Genomic DNA, 25,121 nt, shown 5'->3' with positions numbered 1-25,121 from the left:
AGACTTAGTAGCCAGGATTTGGCATCGCCAGTCCCTCCCATCCTGCGCACGCTGAGGCGGGGAAACTGAGTCACGTCACGGCCAAGGCCGAGCGTGTCAAGCCTGGGCCCGCGTACGCTTCCCAAAGGAGAGGCCTGCAGTTTAGCGTGCCCGTCCCTGCCCTGGACTTTGTCGGATTACGGCAGCCGGGACGGGTGGCCGCGTCGGAGGGGCGGCGCCCCGGGCTCTCGAGTCGCGCGCTGCAGCCTCAGCGGCGGGCGCGGGCGGCGCGGCGCTGGCGTTAGCTCTCCCTGCGACCGCGGAGCTGAGGGCGTGCAGGCAGCGAGCTACGTTACCTGGGCCCCAGAGCGTGCGGCAGTGTTCGCTGTGCGAGGGGCACGCCCCGTTGTAGCAGTAGCCATTCCCAGACTGGCACGGCACACCGTTCTCCCGGAAGACGTCCTCCGGGCACTCTGCAGATTGGCCGGTGCAATGCTCGGGCAGATCGCAGCTGTTCTTACTGGCACGGCACATCACGCCCGCCGCCTTCACCTGAGCAAACGCAAACACAGACCCCACGGAGTGGAGGGGGAGCAGCGAGCGCCCAGCTGTCCGGCTGCACCTTTGCCGGACTCGCTCCCCGCCTGGCTCGCCGACCTGGCAGACTGAGAGGGCATGATCCTGGACCCTCGCAAGGCCAGAGCAGGCTGCTGGTGGGATCTGACCAGCAAACTTTGGGAAGCCATCAGGTGGGTCCTGGGGAAACCAAGAACGTGGGAACATGTCCTCAGCGTGTGAGCTGGGCCTGGAGATATTCGCCCGCTCGGCGCGCGACCCTTCCTCGGGGCCTCACGCCCAAGCTGCTGGCCTTGACAATCACGTTACCTGGAAGAAATGGGGTTTGACTACCTTTTCTTAGCTACAGACTCCCAGCTCTTACAGCCTGACCGGACCATTAGGATCCAGAGGGTCACACTGCAGGAAAACAGGAGCGACCGCCGGCCAGACCCATCTCGGGGCCCGTCATCCTGCAGTTGAGGTAGAGGACGCCTCCGACGCCGACGTTCTGTCCCGATTTAAAGACTACACGTGACGGGGAAGCTACCGGTTTCCTACGTCGGCCGTTCCGACGGCGAACTCCCTCCCTGCTAAAAAACTGAACTTTATTTCTACTCTGACTCGGTGTCTCCTTTCACCTTCCACTCACGCGATCTCGTTCCGCCTCGGTCTGCTAAACCGAAGGGCCCTCTGCACAAGTCTCCTCCCCTGTAGGTACTAATAGCCTGTGATCAAGTCACCGCTTAACATTTCCCTGAGTAAATTAAATAAATTGACCTTCCCCACTCTCTTTAGCAGGCAACTTTTGTGGCTCTTTTCTCAGCCTTTTTTAGTGCCCTCTCTGAAGTCTGCACGCCAGGACTGCACACGAATTACAGTCACGGTCCCATCAGTGCCCTCGGCAAAGCTAACGCCACCTCCACGCTCCTGACCAATATTCCCCTGCTTCTGCAGCCAAGGATCACCTCTGTCCCCACGAGGGTACGTCTACAGGACAGACACAATTTCCAGCTCCGAGGGACGGACGTGCGCCAGCCCCGTTCGAGCCGTTCCCTAAAAACAATGGTATGGCCTCAGCAGCACACATGGCCTCTACGAGCCAGAGTATGCACCCTGGCAGTCAGGTGAGACTGTACCGTGCTTGCTGGCCAAAGGAGCTGCGTAGGCCGCCCTGGTCACACACCAATTTTTAGCTTGTCGGCTCATCTACCCACCTGGGCTGGCACTTCCGTCTCCCCGCTGACGTGTAGCCGTGCTCCGAGATACAGCGCCACGCCGACAGCTCACGATTGGCCGGTTCCTACCTTGACTCTAAGTCCCTTTTTAGGCCCTTGCTTTGCAAAAAAGCGGTCCCCAGACTGAAAGGGTAGCCTACGTTCAGTTAATCGGGTTTTAATCCACTTAACTACGGCCAGGATGCTAATGAGCAGCAGCCTTTGGCAGCCCTGGGACAAACTCCTCGCCTCAGAGCTGCTTTGGTGTAGCCAGGGTTTGGTGCACCCCTGCGCTCGGTGCTTAAGCAAGACTGGAGAATCGGCCTCTTTCCGTTCTCTGTTCCCTCTTCCCCAGCTGCCAGCCACACTCGCTCCGGGCAGCTCCTCGCGGATGTCGTCGGGAGAACGATTTTACCTTGCACCGGTGGCAGCATTCTCCCTGCGCGCATTCCGCTCCGTCGTTCAGCCGGCAGGTGGTGGCGTTGCAGCAAGGATCCCTGCATTCCTAGCAAATACACACGCACGACACGCGTCGGTTGGAGAGCGGACGTGCCGGGGACGGGAGCGGCGACTCACCGGGAGAGCCTCCTAAAATCAGCAACCCTCCCACAAAGGCCTACAGAAATCTCTTGTGTGGCACCACAGGGGGATGTTAGCACACTGAGAGAATTGCACGTATGCCATATTGCAGGCAAGAACTTCCGAGTGGGCGTGCGCGTCCGTCAATGTGGACTGCGTGACTATTTTGAACTCTGTTTTACTTACACTCATTGCATTTTTTTTTTAAATATAAGAGGTTTACAACAAATCTGAGGGGGAACAGTGATCGCTGAAATGATTTTGTTAAAACATACTACAAATGTATACAGTAAGAACAGTTTTATAGAAGTTATCCTAAGTGAAAAACAATATTCTCTTATCGTCCTCCCTTTCCTGTTGCTAGCAGCCGAGGGCATGCTGGGAAATTTAGTCCCATCCCTGCTCCAGGGCTAGCTCTCCATGCAGGGAGCTGACCAAAGAACTACAGCTCCCAGGGTGCCTTGGGTTCCCCATCACGCCCTGCACGCTCCCCCAGCACAGCAGGGAGGAAGGAGAAGAAACTGGACCCAAACATGGGCCTGTATCGCCACCCACACGGCAACTTGTGACTAGCTTTTGACAACAGACTTAGTTGCGATAGTCATACTTAGTTCTTCTATAGCCTGTTTCAGCTGTTGGTCTCAAAGAACTTCCAGAACACGTAGGCACTAACAGGGGAGCAGCTGGGAACACACAAACAGCAGAATAACATCCTTTCGCGAGCACAGGGAGAATAAAACACCCGCCTGTTGATGCTCGGATGACTCTACGACTATATTCCTCCGGCTGGCTTTCAGGCCAGGCCAAGCTTGTGCTTCGAAGACTAGCTGCTCTGGATTGATTTGCTTAATTGACAAGTTCAAAATCTAAAGCCAAAACCTGGCCACAAGGTTGCAAATTAAACACCAGGGGACAGTGCAAAAGATCACCTGTCCTGCACAGGCTGTCAGAAGGCAGATTTCCAAACCTCCACCCACTGGCAGGAAAAAAAGGGCTTGTTAAGCAGCATGTGAGTCACAGGAGAAAAAGAGAAGACAAACAGGGCCTGAAGGGTTTTGGTTTGGGGGTTTTTTTGTTTTGTTTTTTTTAACTCCAGTCACTGTTCATTGACCAAATTCCCAACCCGAGTCAGAAATTTACCAAGATCTGCAGAACTTTGGGGTGGCCGCTGAAAAACAAACTGCTGAGCAGGAAGCGTTAAAGGAAACTTCTACCAGGGTGTGCCGCAACAGGTCTTACTACACGAGCCTCTGCACGACTGGAAACGGACGGCGTGCAAAGCCCTTTCGCGTCGCTATTTTTATGACGCGCCAAAAATACGCGTAAGAGGGCTTAGCCGAGACCGGTCTCAGTGGTAGCAGATGACAGAATGAGGAGCTATCGGGGAGGTCGAGGTGGGATATTAGGAAAATCTGTTTCACAAGGAGGGTGACGAAGCACTGGGATGGATTACCTAGGGAGCCGGTAGGAACGCACACGGTAAGGAACACACACTCGGCGTCCCGTGGAAAGTCCTCGCGCACGACGAGGGAAGCCAGATTTGCCAGGTCTGAGGCTGACGCAAGCAGAAGAAACCTTTGTTTGTTAAAAAACCAAACGCTAAGCTTCTCTGGCCCTCCTTACGTAGCGCCACGAAGCAAAACCAAGAGGCCACCCGAAGAAGCAAAACATCTTTCACAAGAATCTTATTAGCAGAAATCTATGCAATACCCAGGGAAGAACACAGGAAGGAGGCATTAGTCATCAGACACCTCCAGCAGCAGGGGCTCCGGAAATCTGCCAGCTGCAACGGAAACCGCACGCCGGCTCTTCTCGGCAGCGGCCGGGCATCGGGGTTGCAGACAAAACCCACAATGCGGCTGCCACGCTTCCCTTATTGAAAATCTCCCCCAGGAGTCGACCTACCTGGAGCGCCCCGCAATCACACTGCTCCCCGCGTTCCACAAACTGGTTTCCACAGACGGGCACCCCGTACAGCTCCTCCGCCTTGGGGACGTTCAGCAAGCAGCCGGTCCGGGGATCGCTGAGAAACGCCTGCAGGTCGCTCATGCTGCAGCTGCTGAAGTACTTTGGATAAATTATGCTGGAGGGAAAGAAACAGAGGCAACACTGCACCCGGCACGTTCAGGGCAAACGTTCCATCGAGCGGCACCCCCGTCCCTACGCCTCTTAAACGGTAGCGTGGTCAGAGCGCTGGCCTTCTAATCGAGGCATCGCGAGCTCAACCCTTGTGAGGGCCTCAAATGTATTTCACAATAACAGCTTTCAAGTACCTAAGGGCAGGTTAGGTGAACATCCACGAGAGATGGCGCTCGGTCCTGCCGTGAGGTCGGGGGGCTAGACTCGACGACCTTTAGAGGTCCTTGCCGGTTCTAGGTTTCTACTTTATCTGTGGGTCTTAAACACCACAACGCTGACGAAGAACACGTCCGCGTGGGCTTCGTCTGCTCTCTGTACCACCGATTTCTCCGGAAACAAATTCCAAGCGGCGCCGGTGACGTGTTCGCCGGGAGCTCAAGATGTACGCTGGACAGCGACGTCCAAAGCCCCCGGCCTTTCGCCTTTCGCTCCGCTTACCCGACGCTAGCCGCCATAACGCATCTTTCATTTTCCTTCTGGGCCGAGCAGCTGCAGCCAGCAATGTCCTCATCGTGAGACATTCCCAGGTTGTGTCCCATCTCGTGAGCTACGGTTGACGCAGCTCCTATGGGATTCGAGCTGTGGTCCTGTGCGACAAGGAGAATGACGCAGGTTAGTGACGCTACGTGCTTCGGTCCTACCTTCTTCAGGGCTTCTGCCGCGCTCATTGCTACAGTTTCTTCCCCGCTTCAACGTCAGGACAAATTTAGGCAGCTTTGTAAGAGATTAAAGACCCGGGCCTCCAAGCTATGCAAATGCTTCCAGTTCCAAGTGCAGGACCAGGTAGGCAGACAAAGCTGCAGGGTTTCAAGGAGCGGATTAGACAATGGCGTAGGGTGGAGGAATTCAGCTATATCAGAAACCGGGGATCCTTTTGGGAAAGGCGTGCACCGTACAGAAGGGTTCTGTTTCGGTTTATTCGGCACCCACCCGAACTGTGGGCATGTCAAATTCCAACAAACAGTCACAGGGGACTTTGTAAACTAAGGCCTGGGAGAAAACTGACAGGTGCGGAGGGGGACACAGTTCAGACAAGTATCAGAGAGGAAACCGAATCAGTCGGTATCTACAAAACAGCAAGAAGTCCCGTGGCACCTTACAGACTAACAGATATTTCGGAGCATAAGCTTTCGCGGGCAAGGACCGGCTTCGTCGGACGCATCTGACGAAGCGGGTCTTTACCCGCGAAAGCTCACGCTCCAAAATATCCGTTCGTCCGTAAGATGCCACAGTTCGGATAAAGACCTCTCTTAGGGGAAGACCTACCATTGGGGATTTTCTATACTCTTGAGACGAGAAAAGGATCGGAGTTAGTTAAGTACAGGTAGGAACTGAAGAGAAACAGTCAAATGACAAAGAGTCCCATTCAATTGCATCCCACAAAGGCAGACAACTTAATACTGACACATTTTGTAAGGGTTTGTTTACCGATGCCAGAAGTCTAAACCCTAGGATGGGTGAACAGGAGTGCCCGGTATTACATCTACATATGGATGTAACACGTACTACAGAAACTTGGTGGATGGGTGATAATCCATAGGACACAATTATACCCTTCTATTAAACATCAAGGGATTTCAGAGGTGATCACACTGGTGGGCAAGACACTCTCTAATGTATTTGACTCTATGTTAAACAAAACCAAAAACAAAACACATTTCACATGACTCAAACTGTACCATAGACTCTCCATGGGAAAAAGTTCCACGTTTGAAGAAGACGACCGTATCGGTAGGACTACGTTATTGACCATCTCACCGGGACGGAGACAGTGATTTTGAAATGCTCAGGGAGATCAGACAGGTTACAAAAGAGAAAGCTCAATAATAACAGAGGATTTGAACTATCCACACGTCGACCGAGGACGTGTCGCTTCAAGAAGGAAAAGAGACGCCATTAATGGCTTCTCGGGGCAGGCAGTCCTCGAGACTACAAGGGCCGAGGCAGTTCTCGATTTAGTTCAAAGTGGCGCACGAGAGCCGGTCCGAGAGATGAACGTAGCCGAATTGCTCAGTCACAGCCACCGTAATGGAATTACACGTAATAATGTTCTCAAGGGGTGGAAAGAAACCCAAAGAAGCCTCCGCTGTTCTAGCATTTTACTTGCAAAAGGGGAATTAAAAGACAAGCAAACAAACAAAAACCTAGGAATGTGGTTAAGTGGAAATTAAAAGGAACCCTCATAAGAGTGAAACCGTCCAAAGAAAAAAGCAGTCCTGCAGCATTTTAATAGTTAGCTCATCACCTAATAAATGATTCTGTTAGTCTTTAAAGAGTGAAACTGTAATTGTAACAGGGTAGCGCTCACTCCTCGCGAGGACCCGCCACCTCTGACCGAGTGCCTGTGCCTGCACTGCCTTTGCTGAAGGCCTCTTTGGCAAGTCACACACACTTGGGTGTGACTCACACAAACCCCTTGCAGGGTACCCACTTAACTGGGGCTCGCTGTGAAGCCCTCCGTGGTGTCCTTCAAGTCCATTTGCCAGTCTGTTCCACGCTCAGGGAGAGAGCGATGCCTCCAGGGTTTCCCCTCCCAGAGACAGATTCCTCACCTTTCTCGCACAATCCCATCACAGCCCATCGATTTCACCACACGGAGCTATCCACAGCACTGCCCTCTCCTAGCCCGGCAGTCTCCTGCTCTGCTGAGGTTGAGGTGTCCAAAGGAACTGACGGCCGGCCGGTTCTTCAGATATTTGGATAGGCCTTCCAGGACCCTGATTGGCTGCTTCTGCTGCAGCCATTCTAGCCTGCTTGGAGGACTTCACTTTCTAGGGTGGTGCGTGGCAAAGCCACAAACCGTGAGCAGGGGCATGGAGGACTGGTGCGCCCTGTCACAATAATCTATTGCTTAAATCAGCCTTTGTACCAGATGCCCGGAGGATAGCAAATGTGATGCCTTTTTTTTTTTTTTCTTTTTCAAAAGGGCTGCAGAAGCAATCCTGGAAATTACAGGCAAAATGGTCGAAACTATGTGAGATAGCATTTATCGGACAATCCAATCAGCACAATTTGTTCGGGAACTGTCAACAGGATTTCATAAAAGGAAATCAATCGTGCCTCACCAATTTATCAGCATTTTTAAAGGCCTCAACACAGGGACAATGGTGACCCTGTGGATACAGTGCATCTGGATGTACAGAAAGCACTTAGCAAGGCCCTGGAACAAAGACTCTGTCCCATATAAACTTGCTTTTCTTAAAAGGACAGGTCCTCTTACGGGTCAGTAACTGGCGTGGTACGGCTACGCTCGTTCCTGGGCTCCGGGCCTCCGTTCAGTCCCCTGGCCCACAGCCAGGGCGCCGTTGCCCTTCTTGAGACACGGGGGGCGGGGGGGATGGTGCTCTGGGAGGAACCCGAGCCCCACCCACTCGTTCTGGGTTCTGGCCCACGGACCCTCTGTGGCTGCTGCGGGTGGGGAAGGGCTCCCCTTGCCCTGGACGCTGCAGCTCTTCTCCCTGGGCCGCTTCCCCAGATGATCCCCGTGCACGATCGATCTGTTCGGGCCTCCCGCCGAATCTCAGGGTCGCCTGGACAGGGGCCTTAGCCCTTTGCTGCTGAATACTCCTCCTCTAAAATCTCCCCTCGGTCCTCTCCTCTCCCCTCCTGCGCTCTCCTCCGTCCCCCTCCTCTTCCCCGGGGCTTAGGGTTCTTTTAAAGGCAGTCTTAAGTGGGACCAGCTAGCCCCAACTGACCCAGGGCAGCTTCCTCCCCAACTGCTCACACTCTGCTTGTTTGCCAGCCCTGCTTTCTCCTCTCGCACTCACCCCCGCCCCCCACCCCACCCGCACCTGCCCCCCAGCCTGACCCTGTCACACCGTCTAAAAGACAGGAAAACAATGGGTAGCTATAGATCGTTAGTCTGCATAACGGTGAGAGGTGATTACAGGTCGAACCCCTCCAGTGTGGCTCCTCTCTTGTTGCAACATCTCTCATCCGCCACGATGTTACTTGGCTCGATGTCCCCTTATCACGGGTGTGGCCAAGTTTCCCATCAAGTTGGTTTCCGGCTACTGGTCCTGCCTCTCGGCGTTCCGTGCTGTCATTTAGCCATTATTTGTCCCTAAATGTCTTCTAAGAGCCCCGTGAGCAGCGGAAGTGCTGGTAACGCAGCTAGATATCATCAACCTCCCGTGGCTTGGCGAATTCTCTCGTTCAGTATCGGTCAGGTCCCAAAGTTGCCGGACTACAGAGCTTCAACCTGAAGCGTTAGCGTTAGCGAGGGGTCTGTCCTGGGCTCGGCGCTGTTCAACTTAGTATTAAATGACCCAAAAAAAAGGAGCAAACAGAGAGAGGAGGCACACTTTCCCAGCGACATAAAACTCTTCCCAGCTTGCTTTCTACTTAAATTACTCCAGAGGGTTAAGGGATCTCACGAAATTCGGTGGCTTAGGAACAAAACGGCGGATCACATTCTACGTTGACAAATGCAAAGTTATGCACGTTGGAAAACTTAATTATGACTATGGGATCCAATTGCCACTCGAGAGAGAAATATCCGAGTCCTTGTGGATAGTTCTCCGAAAACGGCTGCTCCACATGCGGCGGCAAGTCAAGAAAAGCAAACAGAATCTTGGGACTCGTCAGGAAAGGGGAGATAATAAAATGGCAAATGTCAAAATGCCACTACAGAAAGGGACGAGACGACCACGGTGAGAATACCGCGTGCGATTCTCGTCGTCCCGTCTCAAAAAGGTCTATTGGACGTGGAAACGGTTCAACAAAAGGCAACCAAAATGCCTGAGGGCCTGGAACAGCTTCTTCTCTGTGAGGACAGATTAAAATAACCTGATTCACTTTCTTTATGGTGTCCTTGACCTCTATCGTATTCCCCCTTAGTCGTCTCTTTTCTAAGCTGAACAATCCCAGTCTTTTTATTCACTCCTTCACATAACACAAGAACCAGGGTCGCCGAAAGAAATGAATAGGCGGCAGGTTTCCAACAAACAGAAGAACGCAAATCTTCACGCGGCGCGCAATCGGCTTGCGGAACTCATCGCCGTCAGATGGCGTGAAGCCCAAAGCATAATGGGGTTCAAAAACAAGCTAGGTCCATCGACGGCTATTCACCGAGACGGTCTCGTGCTCTGGATGTCCGTAAGCATCCGACAGCCAGAGGACGTGACCCGACGACGGAGGACGGCTAACTCGGCGATTGCCCCGTTCCGTGCGCTCCCTCTGGGGCATCCGGCATTGGCCGCTCTCAGAAGATAGGGTGCTGGGCTAGAGAGACCGTGGTACTGACCCAGCATGGCCGTGCTTACGCGTCGTCTTAAATCGAGCTCCACGGCTGGCCTAACTGGCTATAAAAGCAGAAGTCAAAGACTACAGCGTCGGTAAATACACAATACGACAGAGCAGACCCAGATGGAGATCTTAGTAACGGTTTCGGCTCCCGAGGGCTCGCCCCTGGGCCGAGGGGCTCGGGACAGGGATAGAGAAGACAAAAAACATTCAAAGAACTTGATTTGACAAAAGAGGTCCCCGGCAGCTGAAAGGGAAAGGAGCAGAGGGAAGGCGTTGTGTTACCGCAGCTGCTTCGGGAGCGCAGCTGGGCTCTTTCCAGGGGCTTGAAACATTTGCATGGCAAGGTTGAGCTCCTTTGCACTTTTTGCCCCAGAGACAGCTCTCCGGGTGTATGGCACTCACCTGCCACGCATCTCCGCCCACGTGGACGGTGAGAGAACTGCAGCTCCCCTACGGGCCAAGTCCGCTCAAATCAACTGAAGCTGCTGTCAGGCAGCTGAGTGTGGCCCTGAAACTTTCAGAGTCCACAGTGGGTTGGGCCATTTGGCCTTTCTGGCCCTCCTGATGCAGCACAGGGAGGGCTACAGGTGGACAGAGCTGGAAATAACCCCTCTCCGGCTGCGGGAATATGCGCCACTTGCAGCCAGAAAGGCCAAGCCCACAAGCCCCACATAAAGAGCACGGGGAGCCCTCGCCCGAGGGTACAGATCAGCCAGAAGCAGACAGTGATTTGCCTGCCACCAGACAGGCCTTTAGCTCTGGGCCCTCGCTTCTGCCCCTCTTCTGTTGGTTAGAATGGAAGCAGTTATCGAGCCCCACCTGATTCACTCCTCCCGAGTCCCTGGTGCACATGGCGTACTTCTTGGCCAGCCCCACCGTCGTGCCTTGGAAGTCTATGCCTCTGCAGGAAGGCAACATGCTTGTAAAAGGACAAACGCCATCCGCAACGTGGCCTCACGCAGCACTGTGTCATCAGGGGCGAGGGGTGGCGCTACGCCCCCCAAAACACAACGCACCTCAATGCCGCATCTGCGTATCGCTCCCCAAATATCCCAGCTAGCCGAACCGCCCCCCAGGCAGCCCCCAGCTACCCAGCGCAGTGCCCTGCAAGCTCTCGCCAGCAGCTCTCAGCAAACCAGAATCCCCACCGGACCCTCTTGGCAGCATCTCCATTGACGCCAAAGGTTTACTAGAGATCTAAATCCTCCTGCTCCAGGGCACGACCCAGAGGTCCCAGATGGCACGTACCCCATCGGCAGGTTATCCCAGAACCGATCTCTCGAGGTTCTTGCCCCGCTCGCCGACCCCGTCGCAGTCATGGATGGCTGCGCTGCCTCTCTGGCCCGTCCAGCCACGCTAGCGTGGCCAAGCAGAGTTTACAGTCGTAATCTCTAAGGCCAGAAGGAACCCCCGGATCGCCCCATCTGACCTGCCGTGTCACCTGCCGCCAACCCCACCCGGCAGCCAGACGCCGAACCCGACAATGGACGTGAGACCACACGTGGACATTCCGACCGCATCGGATACCGTACGTATCCCAGTCCCAGCGCTGGGATCCTCGGGGCCCTGTGCCGTCATCTCTGGCTCAACTCGCAGGCGGCGTAACGGCAGGGCTTACGTGATCAGCTGGGCGTTGTCGTGCTTCTTCTTCGGTAACAGCTCCGTCTCTCGCCAGTGAAGAAAATTGTCCAACGTGGTGTCCGGGTTCGGGCTCACAGCGATCCTGTCTTTGTAATTCCAGACCTCCAGGCCCACCAAGGCTACGCGGATGTTGAGAGTCTGATAAAGCTGCAGCAGAGAGAGACTGCATTACAGCCGGTCAGCGAGGGAGAAAATCCCTCGGCACGGAGACGGTACGGGGCGTTCCGCCGGACGGGGGCTTGCTACCCGTGGAGCCCGCTGCCCCTCTGGGGCGGGGGAATTCATTACGCTCGACGCAATTCCAAACCCACGTCCTCCACTCCTGGCTCCCCCCGCCCTCCACAACCACAGTCGGCATCCCTACCGGAAAGGTCAGGAGAGCCTCGTCACGTTCGCGAGCGGCCATAGCCCTCCTGAGGTTTGCCCCTGCGACTCTGAACCTGTAGCTCTGGGCCACGTGTTTTGGCAATCCCAAAGGCCACGGGAAGGGCCCTCGTGCTGCTGTCAGGTAAACTGAGCGCAGGCAGGTTAGCTTAGGGCTGGACTGGCATGACAAGGAGCCCTACTAGGGAGGGAGCCTTCGGCCAGGCCTTGTGAAATCAACAGGTCTACGTAGGCGCTTATGGAGTCTCCTGCATCGGGGCCAGAAAGCAAAAGCCCCTGGGATAAAACCTGGAGCCGTGGTCTGTCATCCCTTAGACGGGAAACCCACCTCATCTTTCGACCGCTGTCTATAACAACAATTCGTTATCGCAAGCAAACGACGGGAGCGGTTCTGCAACCTCGCTCCACGAGAGCCAACGGGAAGGGTTACGGCACCGTTGGCAGCCTTGCCGTAGAAAGAACGGCAGGACGGGACCCCGTCCTCGCCGCAACCTGGGTTACCCCACGATTACCTTGTCAACGTGATTCACAATTTCCTTCATGCGATTCTGAATCGTCCGCACGTCTTTGGACTTCTTGTACTAAGGAGAAAAACAAACAGATTTCCAATGAAGCCGCTACGTCGTCGCCATTGAGCCCCTAGGCGTGCCACCTCAAAGGCACCTGACAAGTTCACAGCAGCCATTCCTGGCCGAGTACTAAAGGATCTTACGCCGAACGCTTCTGGGGATCTCTCTAGGAGGAAAGCTACGTAAGCAAAGTTCTCAACGCAGGAGAAAGCAGCTACGCCGTAGGTGGCGTACGGAAACAGCACGGACCCGAGTGGAAGCCAGTTGCATTTTGCTTTCACGTTCTCTCCGAAGCAGACGAACGATACAAGCAGATTGAGAAGGAGGACCTGTCAAGCGTATGGGCATGTGAGAACTTCACAGCTATCTGTGTGGGCTGGATTCCTTCACGCCGATAACAGAACCATAACCCTCATCGACGTAGCAGCTAAAACTCCTGGATCAAACGCTGGCGACGCACCGTCGAGCGCTAATTTAAATGCAATTTAATTCAACTGCCAAATACATTCCTGACAAAAATCTCACACGAGCTGACGCTCGGTCACGTATCCCATCGTCTCGCTCTGCTACCCGGGAGGTCTACGTGGATGCTGTGTACGCATATGGGCCAGTGTTAGAAAAGAGACTACACCTCCTACGACGAGAACCTGGAGAGACATACAACTTCAAGAGCTAAATTATACAAGGGTCCACGTATCTAAAGGAGCGCTACTTATGCCGTAAGTGAACAATTAAGTCTAACGGACTCCCGATTGTGACATAATATACCCCTACGCACTCCTGTAACTGTCCTTGTTGTACAAAGCACCGTGTGCTTTTTTTTAAAATGAACAAATATAACACCCGCTTCAAATGAAACAAGGAGATCGCTTTGGATAAGAAGTTCACATAAGGTCAGGGCTAGACCTTGTCCCTGGAGAACCGCACATAAGGGGGACCCGCCATCCTGTCTTGCAACTCACCCACTCTCCTGACATGGCCGCAGAGTTCCTCGAGGCTGACACCTCTGGGAAGAGTGACCCGGAGAAGACTCTCGCTTGTTTTTTCACATAGTACACGGGGGTGGTATTGTAATGGGTATGTCAACCACCGAACGCCTGATATGGTTCCACGTGGCTCGCCGTGAGCTGTGGACCACAGTGATAACCTGTTCCATGTTGCTAAATAGGCCACCCTAGTGAAAGACTTCCTGCTGATAAACAGGACTGGTCGGACCACCTTTGACAATGATCTTTCTCCTCATTCGGCCATGCAGCAAAGACACCGTAAGGGGCAGGGAACTGACCGCCAGATACGGGAGGTAGCCACAGCCCTCTGTCAGGAAACTGGGGTGTGAGGAGGTTGGGGCAGAAAAGAATCAGCACGGGTGGCAGGACCGCTGCCAACTGCAGCGGAAAGCGTTGCGAGAGAGCCTGGGTGAAATCTCCACCGAGAGCAGACCGGACAACATGTCCGGTTTTCCCCCTTTGCAAATACGTGATCCCCGTTGCATGAACAATCCGGACAGCGTTCGCCTCCGGGGACCATTCAGATGGTCAGCAAGACAGTTCTGAACCTGGGTAAGCGGACAGGTAGCGGGGCGATGTTCTCTTGGGGCAGAGCTGCCACAGGCTGATCCCCCCCCCGGGAAGAGTGAGCTGGAGTGGACTCTCAGTCGTTTTTTCACATAGCACCCCATGGTGGTATTGTCATGTGTATGTGAACCACCGATATGGTTCCACAAGGCACGCCGTGAGCTGCGCATGGCCTACAGCTCCAATCCATCTATCTGCGGCGACGCCTCCCGTTCAAGTCCTGCACCCTCAATGAGGTCTGGTCAGTTCCCGACCCAAAAGGGAAGCATTGGCAAACGCTGACTTGGTGGCAGAGGGCTGAGAGAAGGGAGCTGGGTGGAAGACGTTGCACAGGGACCCCCACCGACGCAAGGACTCCGAGACAGGGGAGGAAGGGGAAACGACCTGCCCAAAGAACGAAGACCACATCTGAAGAGGGGGAAGGTGCAACCTGGAGAACGGGACCGCTCAGGTGCAAGCAGACATTTGGTGCGGTCGACTCAGATACGCGCAGACAGTCGTGGAAGGCTGAGGTGGCAGCCTGACACTGCTGGTGATCAGGAATTCTCTCCATTTCACAGACTCTGACAGGACCCCGGTGAATTCTGTTTGTTGACTGGGAGCCAACGTTGACTTCACAGTGTTTAAAATGAGTCCCACACGATCAAGTCAACACAGTGAGGTGTCTGCGTGCGCAAGAACCTCCTCTCTGGAGTGCCCTTCAGCAACCAGTCACTGAAGTAGTGGAAGACGTGCGGCGCCTTCCTCCTCAGACGTGCCAGGCGCTGGATAAAGACCGGAGGGGCAAAAGAGAGGCCAGAAGGGAGAAATGTATCCTGGAATTGACAGTCTTCTACTACAAAATGAAGAAACTTCCTGCAACTCAGGAAAAGGGAGACACGCAGCATCCCGAGGAGCAAACCGGTCGTTCTGAGACACAGCAGACGGAAAAGCCGAGAGAGACCCGCCCCACGGATTTGATGAATTTGTTGAGCCCGCCGGACAGGTCAAAAATTGACCTCACCCCACCCTCAGAAGCCCGCTGGAACGGGAGGGGAGGACAGACCAAGTAGTGTTGCTTTCTGCAAGGATGAGGACAAGGACCTTGGCTAGGGCCTGCTCCCGGGATAACATATTTAGATTGGGAAAATCCAAAGGCTCCAGAAGAAGGGGAGCCACGGGAGTCAGGGCCAACGGCAGAGCACCAGCCACCAACACACAGTGCACAGGTCAGCTCACCTTTCACCAGGATGCCAAATGAGACTGCCGGGAGCAGACAGCATCCATAGAGGCCGGGGGCACCGGTGTGGGTGACGTGCCGGTGGGCCTGGGGCAAGGGGTCAGGGGCCTACGTCTCAGCCTCAAAGCACATGCTTACTATGGTAGCTGCGCTGGTCCGCTGGTGACCTTCAGACCACCCCAGGCAAAGGGAAGCGGGACGGTAAGGATCCCGACTCTGAAGCGGAGGAGCCTGGGATTTAAGGACACACCCGGAGGGAACCAAAAGACGTTTGGGCTCATCCACGGCCCAGAACGTGACCGGATTCCCCACAAGGCCGGTATGAAACACGTGAGCGATGCGAGCGAGGCCGGTCCCGGTGCCATCCGCAGCGCCGGAGTCCCCGAGTTCCTTGACGTCACGCGGGACGACAACTGCCACGGACGCGTCCACGGCACCGGTGACGAAGAAGGTACGACGGCCAAAGGACCCCATGCCGACTCTGGCGCCGGTTCCATCCCAGCCACCGGGAGCGGTGCAGCTGAGTGCAGCGTCAATGGGCCCACGAGTTTGGTGGCACGCTCCATCGGTGGGGCTACCAAAAGTCTCGGCTAGCCGACTAACTGGACAACCTGCGCACGCAAAGTCGTGAGACTCTGACGCAGAGCGCCCGCTTCTGCCGGCAGTTGGTGAGAAGGAACTGACATCACCTCACATAGCCAGGGGAAGCGCTATGGTCACGCGGTGGGAGAAGGCATTGCTCAGCGGTTACCGCGTTAGCCTTATAAACCCGGATTTGGACGTAGATCCCCGTTGAAGCCTCAAATGTACTTCGTGATAACAGCTTTCAAGCTCCGAGGGTGCTAGGTCCTGCTGTGAGTGCAGCGGGGGAGTGGACTCGACGTCTCTTCCAGTTTTCTGATTCTTCTTCTACTCCACAGGTACCGCAAGGCAAAAGCCGACCTCTCCGGAGCTCAGGGAGCTCAAGCGCCCGCTCGGAATACAAGTCTGCATTGACTCGAAGGAGATTTGTATTGTCCAGGGGAGGGCTGGGCAGTACGGGACACATATTTCTGGGGAAGAATCTGGGACTGCTGGCGTTTTGAAGTCACCCTGCAGAGCAATACAGGGCTGGTGAGAGGCAGGTTGCAATTAATTGCACACAAAGACATGGGGTAGGGCTTGCATGCCAAAGGGCTATTTGTGGGCATCCCAGCAGGAGCTGCGTCGGTAGGGCACCGTCGGGCACCCAATCTCGCAAGGCAGGGATGATGCAGCTGCTCGTTGAACTGGATCGTGCCCTGGTACGTCACAACGATGAAACGTAATTTCATCCTAATTCCAAACAAAACGAGAAGAGAAATCCTAAACCTCGTCCACGGAGGACATCAAGGATTAACTAAACGTCGCGAATGGGCCAAGAAATCGGCGGGGGCGGCCAGGCATCATCAAAGACATAATAAAGGTTCTTGGCGTTAATTCTGAAATGTTCACGTGCACGTATTTTATTTCTTAACAGCTCCGCTGGAGAGACCTGGGACAAGACTAGGTGCAGATTTATGCAAATTTACAAGGTGGCGTTAGCTGTTCCTCACAGCCTATTTTCCCAGGTATATAGAAATAGCGTCATTGAAAGACATATCACGTTGCAGGCTTATGGAGAAACCAAAGTCCATTGTTGCTCACTTTAGCATTCCAGAACCACTAGCGGTACACAGAAGACTGAAGTTCACAACACTGACATTTAAGTAATTCCAAATGAAATAAGATTTTGATCGCATTACAAGTTGAACCTCTCTAGTCTGGCTCTCTCTGATCCGGCAACATCCATGGTCCGGCATGATTTTAGTGAGCCGGACGACCGCTTATCGTGGGTGCGGCCAAGTTGCCCACGGTCCCGTAAAGTTCATTTATAGCCACGAGTCCTAGCTCTCAGTATTCTGTGCTGTGATTTAGCTGTAATTTACCCCTACGTGTCTTCTAAAAGTCCAATCGGCAGCGCAGGTGGTTCGGCACCTGTCGGGTCCCACGGGTGCAGGACTAGACTAGCGGCTGAGTAACCCACAAGCAAATGGAGAGGCTGAGAAAGTTTTACAAGCAGCTAACGAGATCATACAGCAGGAAGACCCATTTCTCGTTTTTCTGAGGTACAGATCAACCCCAATAATATAAGACCCAGCACAATCCCCGATGGGAAGATGAGCGGAACTACTGGTTCCAATGGCGAAAAGAATGTATCTGCAAAATGGCCAGATAGGGAAAGTAGAATCCAATTGGATAAAAAGGCAAAAAAACGCTTTTACTTTTGTGATGGACGTCACTCGGAGAACTGCCGGGCTTACGCCCCAGTGACCATGTTTTTGTCAAGCCGGAGGCAGAAAAAGAAGGGACAGCTCCAGCTGTCGTAAAGAAAAAGAACTCCGCAATCCGAGGAGCGTCAGAAAACACCGACGCTACCGGTTTATGCCTCGGCAATAACAATCAACAGAGCAACTTTTCTGGACGGCAGATGCAGAACAAGAAGACGACAACTCAATGGTTCCCAACAGACCAGAGACGGGCGTCGCGTTGAACAGACAGCCCGCCGACCGTATCGTTATGCACTCAGGGGCTACATCTACACGTGCCCCAAACTTCGAAATGGCCATGCAAATGGCCATTTCGAAGTTTACTAATGAAGCGCTGAAATGCATATTCAGCGCTTCATTAGCATGCGGGCGGGAGAGACGCTTCGAAATTGACGCGCGTTGCCGCCGCGCGGCGCGTCCAGACGGGGCTCCTTTGCGAAAGGACGCTGCCTACTTCGAAGTCCCCTTATTCCCATGAGCTCACGGGAATAAGGGGACTTCGAAGTAGGCGGCATGCTTTCGAAAAGGAGCTCCGTCTGGACGCGCCGCGCGGCGGCAAGGAGCGTCAATTTCGAAGCGCGGCTGCTGCCCGCATGCTAATGAAGCGCTGAATATGCATTTCAGCGCTTCATTAGTAAACTTTGAAATGGCCATTTGCATGGCCATTTCGAAGTTTGGGGCACGTGTAGACACAGCCAGGTTGTGTAATTAGAAAGCGGTACAATTCAGAGACGCGTAGCAGACCGACGCGTACTGAACGTCAAACACGTTGCGATAGTGTAAATATTGTAAATGGAAGGAAATGAAGAACTTGAAGGAGGAGACACGGTGGAACGTTCAGCCACAAGCAGAGCCTACGTCACACACCTTACGTAAGCTCACACCAGACATTAACTGGGAGTGCAAGAAAGGTCCTTGCAGAGAACAGCTCTAGTGTCTCTTTCTGGAGGGAAGCTCCGTAAGCAAGTCCACAAAAGGTACACAAACCCAACCTGCTAGGCATAGGCTTGTAACCTACCATATACCGGAAGTACACGACAGGTGCTGTTCCCCTTACCTCCGCATTGTCCACGACTAAAACCAACTCCACGTATCGGGTCCCTTTCTGAAACGGAGCTGATTTCTGAAAGGAAAGGCAAAAGTAAATGTCCTGCAAGACATGAATTCCATCTCTGTTAGTTCTGAGCACTAGCCACTTCCTCACAGGCACACCTCCCTTCCTGTGCTCAACTGCCTACCAGCTTCTGGGTGAGATATTCTACCTGCTAAACTTGCTGGTGCTGGTTCACTTCACAGCTCTCGCACTAAACTGCAGAAGAAGCGCCCCAAGTTCCCAAGCAATCACAAACCCTGTGTAGTCGATACGGCTTAACTCAACGGGCACTAATCATTCACGAGCAGTTCCACAAGTTTCTCGTTTCTTTCGGGGCGGTCCGGCACACAGTAACTTAGCCTATCGGTAATGGATTTTTGCAGAGTCCGCAGGCTAACGGTTCTGAGGCCTGTACTGTAAACACCTCGATATAAATTCTTTCTACATCAGACCCGGGGCTTACGAAAACAATAAGCTAAATTACGAGGAATGACACCTGCACTCCTCAAACATAAAGCTCAGAGAGGGTTTCACTTAATGAAGTGTAACTCTGAAACGTAGAGATGACAACCAACGTGGGAGTTTCAATGCAAAGATCATTAATTCTATAGCAGGAGATCATTTTATCAGAAAAACTTGGCCAACGTCCAGCGATACTAACTGCGCCTCGAGAGACAAAAAGTCCCAAATGATCCCACCTCCGGATGCCTCTGTGGCACAGGTGGCAGCTGCCCATCAAAAAAATCCATGATATTTCCAAGTGGATTATCTTCTTTTTTGACTATCCGCATCGCAACTGCACCAGGCCTCTCCGTCTGGGTCAGGGTATCGGTGAGGGACGCCGCACACAAAGGCAACAAAAGGGTCCATCTTGCCCATCATCCTATCTTCCGACAACGGCCAGTGACAGATTCTTCCCAGAGAATAAACCAAACAGGGCGATTACCAAGCGATCCATTCCCTGTCTTCCAGTCCCAGCAACTGGCAGTCAGAGCAGCAAGCCACATCCCTGACCGTCTTGGAAATGGCCGCTGACGGAGCTGCATGCCGTGAACTCACCTCGTTCTTTCTTTGAACCCATTTCACACTATTACTTGGCCGTGAGTCCCACAAGTGGACTGTGCGTTGTGTGCGGCGTTTGTTTTAAGCCTCAGTTCTTCTGTTATATGAAGGGGTGACACAACAGGGCAAAAAGGGAGGAGGTGTTGCCTTGTATATTAAAAATGTCCACACTTGGACAGAGGTGGAGATGGACGTAGGAGATGGACGGGTTGAAAGTCTCTGGGTTAGACTCAGAGGAGTAAAAAACAAGGATGAGGTCCTACTAGGAGTCTACTACAGGCCCCCTAGCCAGGTGGAAGAGGTGGATGAGGCTTTCTTTAAACAGCTAACAAAATCATCCAGGGCCCAGAATTTGGTAGTGATGGGGGACTTCAACTATCCAGGTATATGTTGGGAAACTAATACAGCAGGGGACAGACTGTCCAATAAATTCGTGGATTGCACTGCAGACAACTTTTTATTCCAAAAGGTTGAAAATGCTACCGGGGGGAAGCTGTTCTACATTTAATGTTAAAAAATAGGGAGGACATTATTGAGAATTTGAAAGTGGAAGCATGCTTGGGTGAAAGCGATCAGGAAATCATAGAGTTCACAATTCTAAGGAAGGGTAGAAGGGAAAACAGTACAATAGAGATAATGGATTTCAGGAAGGCAGATTTTGGTAAACACAGACAGCCGGTAGGTAACGTCCCATGGCAACCTAACTGAGGGGAAAAAGGCTGAGGAGAGTTGGCAGTTTTTCAAAGGGACATTATTAAGGGCCCAAAAGCAAGCCATCCCGCTGCGTAGGAAAGATAGAAAACATGGCAAAAGACTGCCCTGGCTTAACCAGGAGATCTTGCATGATCTCAAACTGAAAAAGGAATCGTATAAGAAATGGGAACTAGGACAAATTACAAAGGACAAATATAGGCAAACAACACGAGCATGCAGGAGCAAGATTAGAAAGGCTAAGGCACAAAATGAGCTCAAGCTAGCGACAAGCATAAAGGGAAACAAGAAGGCTTTTCACAAATACATTGGTCACAAGAGGAAGACCGAGGAGAGGGTAGGGCCGTTGGTCAGTGACGAGGGAGGAACAGGAACAGGAAATTTGGAAATGGCAGAGATGTTTAATGATTTCTTCGTTTTGGTCTTCACTGAGAAATCTGAAGGAATGCCTGACATAGAGAATGCTAGTGAAAAAGGGGTAGGTTTAGAAGTTGAAATACGAAAAGAACAAATTAAAATTTACTTAGAAAAATTAGACGTCGGCACATCACCAGGGCCTGATGAAATGCATCCTCGAATCCTCAAGGAGCTGACGGAAGAGGTATCTGAGCCTTTAGCAATCATTTTTGGACAATCGTGGGAGACGGGAGAGATTCCAGAAGACTGGAAAAGGGCAAATATAGTACCCATTTATAAAAAGGGGAACAAGAATAACCCGGGAAACTACAGGCCAGTCAGCTCAACTTCTGTGCCGGGAAAGATAATGGAGCAGGTCATTAAAGAAATCATCTGCAAGCAATTGGAAGGTGGTAAGGTGCTAGGGAACAGCCAGCATGGTTTGGTTAAAAACAGATCACGTCAAACCAATCTAATAGCTTTCTGGGATAGAATAACGAGCCTTGTGGATAAGGGACAAGCGGTGGATGTGGTATACCTAGACTTCAGTAAAGCATTTGACACGGTCTCACATAATACACTTATCAATAAACTACGCAAATACAACTTAGATGGGGCTACTCTAAGGTGGGTGAACAACTGGCTGGATAACCGTACCCAGAGAGTAGTTCTTAATGGTTTTCAATCCTGCTGGAAAAGTATAACTAGTGGGGTTCCGCAGGGGTCTGTTTTAGGACCGGTTCTGTTCAATATCTTCATCTACCATTTAGATATTGACATAGAAAGTACTCTTATTAAGTTTGCAGATGATACCAAGCTGGGAGGGGTTGCAACTGCTTTGGAGGATGGGGTCATAATTCAAAAGGATCTGGATAAACTGGAGAAATGGGCTGAGGTAAACAGGATGAAGTTTCATAAGGACAAATGCAAAGCGCTCCGCTTAGGAAGGAACAATCAGTGTCACACCTACAGAATGGGAAAGGACTGCCTAGGAATCAGTACAGCAGAAAGGGATCTAGGGATTATAGTGGACCACAAGCTAAACATGAGTCAACAGTGTGACGCTGTTGCAAAAAAAGCAAACGTGATTCTAGGACGCATTAACAGGTGTGGTGTGAACAAGACACGAGAAGTCATTCTCCCGCTCTACTCTGCGCTGGTTAGGCCTCGGCTGGAGTATCGTGTCCAGTTCTGGGCACCGCAGTTCAGGAAGGATGTGGAGAAATTGGAGAGGGTCCAGAGGAGAGCAACGAGAATGATCAAAGGTCTAGAGAACGTGACCTCTGAAGAAAGGCTGAAAGAATTGGGCTTGTTTCGTTTGGAAAAGAGAAAATTGAGGGGGGACATGATAGCGGTCTTCAGGTATCTAAAAGGGTGTCACAAGGCAGAGGGAGGGAACTTGTTCTTCCTGGCCTCTGAGGATGGAACAAGAGGCAATGGACTGAAATTGCAGCAGGGAAGGTTCAGGTTGGACATTAGGAAAAAGTTCCTAACTGTCAGGGTGATCAAACACTGGAACGAATCGCCAAGGGAGGTGATAGAATCTCAATTGCTGGAGATATTTAAGAGGAGGTTAGATAGATGGCTTTCAGGGATGGTCTAGAAAGTGCTTGGTCCTGCCATGAGGGCAGGGGGCTGGACTCGATGGCCTCTCGAGGTCCCTTCCAGTCCTACGCTTCTATGATTCTAGGAACACTTTCTTACGCACTTTCTCCAAACCGTTCAGGAGTTCATGGATCTCTTTTATAGCTCCCAAAGTTCTCTCTTCCCCAAGTTGAATGATTCCAATCTTTTTCATCTCTCCTCCTCTGAACACTGTGCCACACCAGCAACCCTTTCCGCTGCCCGTTTTCTGTTCCTTTCCCATTTCTCATCGCTCTTTGAGGTGGAATGAACAGAATCGTATGCAATATTCACGAGGTGGGCATATCATAGATTAATATAGTGGCATTATCACATTTACCAACTTTATAGCTATCCCTCCGCTAACGGTTCCGAACGCTGTTCTCTTTTCGGACTGCCGCTCCACACCGAGTGCGTGTTTTCAGAGAACGATCCACGAAGACTCCCGAGTCCCTTTCTTGAGTGATAACAGCTAATTTAAATGCCATCACTGTGTATGTACAGTGAGGATTATGTTTCCCTATAAGCATTACTTTGCATTCATCAGCATTGAATTGCATTTGTCATTTTGTGGCTCCGTCACCCAGGTTTGTAAAATCCCTTTGTAGCGCTTCGCAGTCTATTTTGGACTTTACTGTCTCGAATAGTTTTGTGGCACAGGGTGGTACAGCAGGGCCCATTCTGGAAATTCAACCCAAGTTGGTGGGTTCACTCCAGCTAGGCAATTCTCGTAGCTGCAGTTGTGTATGTTAGGTCAAATTTCTATTCCAGCCTAGACCTGCCTTTTGTTTCCTATCCTTTATCCAGTTACCCATCCCTGAGAGGGCCTTCCCTCTTATCCCACGATTGCTTAATTTGCTTAAGAGCCTTTACCGGAGGATCTTCTCAAAGGCGTCGTGACAGTCCAACTACATTGATCCAATCGCTATACCTTGCTCATTTGTTTGTTGATCCACTCAAAGAATTGTAACAGACAAGCGAGGACAATTTCCCTTTACAAAAAACAAGCTGACCCTTCTTCATTCAAGTAGTGTTCATTTTTGGTTTAAGCACCCTTTTTCACTATCTTTTAAACTAATTTGCCCGGCACTGAAGTTAGGCTTACTGACCCGCAGTTAGCGGGGTTCGCTTCTGCAATCTTTTTTAAAAAGTGCTCTCACGTGTCTGCTATCCTTCGGTCATCTGGTAGACAAAGTGATTTAAGTGGTAGGTCACTTGCCACGGTGAGTAGTTTTGCAATGTCCTATCTGAGTTCTTTCAGAACACGTGGGGAGACCCCAAGTGGTCCTGGGGACTGAATACCGTCGATCAATTTGTTCCAAAACCTTCTCCGTTCATTCCGCAGTCTGCGAGTTTCCAAGATTTGTCACCTAAGAAGAATGGTTTAGGGGCAGGAATCTCCCTCACGCTTCCTCAGTGAAGACCAAAGCAAATAATTCATTTAACTCCTCTGCCAGGGCCTCGCTTTCTCGGAGTGCTCTGTTAGCACCTTGATCGTCTAAGCATGTCACCGATCGTTTGATGGGAGTCCCGCTTCAAATGTACTCAACGATTTGCGCTCTTAGTTTTTGAATCTTCTGCTAGTTGCCCTTCAAATGCTTTTTTCGACCTGCCTAATAACACCTTTAGATTTGATTTGCCAGATTTTATGCTCCTTATGACTCTCCTCAGTTGGTTTTGACGTTCGGTTTTGAAAGGATGCCCGTTGCCTCCGACCACCTCTTCTACTCCATTGTTTAGTAGGGTGGCATTTTTGGGATCCTCTTGCTATTTTTTGTTACGTTTGGGATACACATTTATTTGTGCTTTGACTTAAGGTGGTTTTGAAAAGTTTCCCTGCAACTTACAGGCACTTCTCTCTTGAGTATATTCCTTTTTACTTCCATCTGGTGAACTTCCTCATTTTTGTGTCGTTCCCCTTTTTGAAGTTAAATATTACTGTGGGGGCTTCTTTGGTATTTTCCCCAGACCGGGATGTTACATTTTATTTACATAATGGTCGCTATTACGGTGTGGTTCACCTACAGTCACCTCTCGGATCAGATGCTCCGCTCCATTTAGAACTCCATCGAGAACTGCCTCCTCCCTTCCGGGTTCCAGGACCGGCTGCACTGAGACGGAGCTTTGGACAATCTTAAACGTAAAGGCACGCACGGTGCGTTTGACAGGGTGGGCAAGGCTTGTCCGTTCGAGTCCAAATATTCCAAGTTCTAAAGTTCACCGTTCAATTTCGACCGCATAGGGGTGAACCCACTGGGCGCAGTCAGGGGGCTGAGGTGGACTATGCTTAGGGCACCTTCTCTAGCCCCTCCCCACGTGGGACAAGCAGGGCAGATCCTAAATAGAGCTGCTCAGTAGCAGATTCAGCAGCCGGCCCGTTCTACCACCTCAGTTCTTGAAGCAGACCCACTGATACAGACACCCACCGCCTACCTGCCGGGCCATGACTAAAAGCTTCCGATCCCACAATCCTGCTCCCGTCACCATTCGCCAGGCACCGTAGGGCTTAAGTTTAGGAGAGCGTTACGCAGAGGAAGACGCCTGCCCGTGACTTCTTTTAACACGAGAGGACTGTTGCACTGCAACCGTGGATGGATAGAAGGCCCATGTCCAAATGCACCTCACACCCTTTCGAGCGTTTGTCCTCGCAGCCCCGGGAGACGAGGCAGGAGGGGAATGCAGGGACAGACAGACTCTGGGAGCTACCCAAGGGCACACCGTGAGGCTGAGGCGCAGCAGAGAAATGACCTGAGGTCTCGTCACCCCGAGGCCGTGACGACGACCGTAATGGCTCTCGGCCAGCCGT

The 25,121-nt window shown here is 52.1% G+C and overlaps 1 protein-coding gene across 2 annotated transcripts in view; it reads right to left on the bottom strand.

The window, feature by feature from the left end:
* Positions 1–25,121, bottom strand: part of ADAM8 (ADAM metallopeptidase domain 8) — a 74,140-nt gene that overhangs the window by 16,060 nt on the left and 32,959 nt on the right. For both annotated transcript variants that reach the window (XM_074999993.1, XM_074999994.1), the window contains exons 7-14: positions 18,488–18,553; positions 12,254–12,322; positions 11,335–11,504; positions 10,536–10,617; positions 4,908–5,056; positions 4,236–4,413; positions 2,167–2,256; positions 336–531 (exon numbers count right to left, since the gene is read on the bottom strand). In XM_074999993.1, coding sequence (XP_074856094.1) covers positions 336–531; positions 2,167–2,256; positions 4,236–4,413; positions 4,908–5,056; positions 10,536–10,617; positions 11,335–11,504; positions 12,254–12,322; positions 18,488–18,553 — 1,000 coding nt within the window. The remainder of the gene's footprint in view (positions 1–335; positions 532–2,166; positions 2,257–4,235; positions 4,414–4,907; positions 5,057–10,535; positions 10,618–11,334; positions 11,505–12,253; positions 12,323–18,487; positions 18,554–25,121) is intronic.

Source organism: Carettochelys insculpta, chromosome 7 (assembly GCF_033958435.1).
Source record: "Carettochelys insculpta isolate YL-2023 chromosome 7, ASM3395843v1, whole genome shotgun sequence".
Taxonomy (NCBI): domain Eukaryota; kingdom Metazoa; phylum Chordata; order Testudines; family Carettochelyidae; genus Carettochelys; species Carettochelys insculpta.
This window is presented reverse-complemented; position numbering and strand designations above follow the sequence as displayed.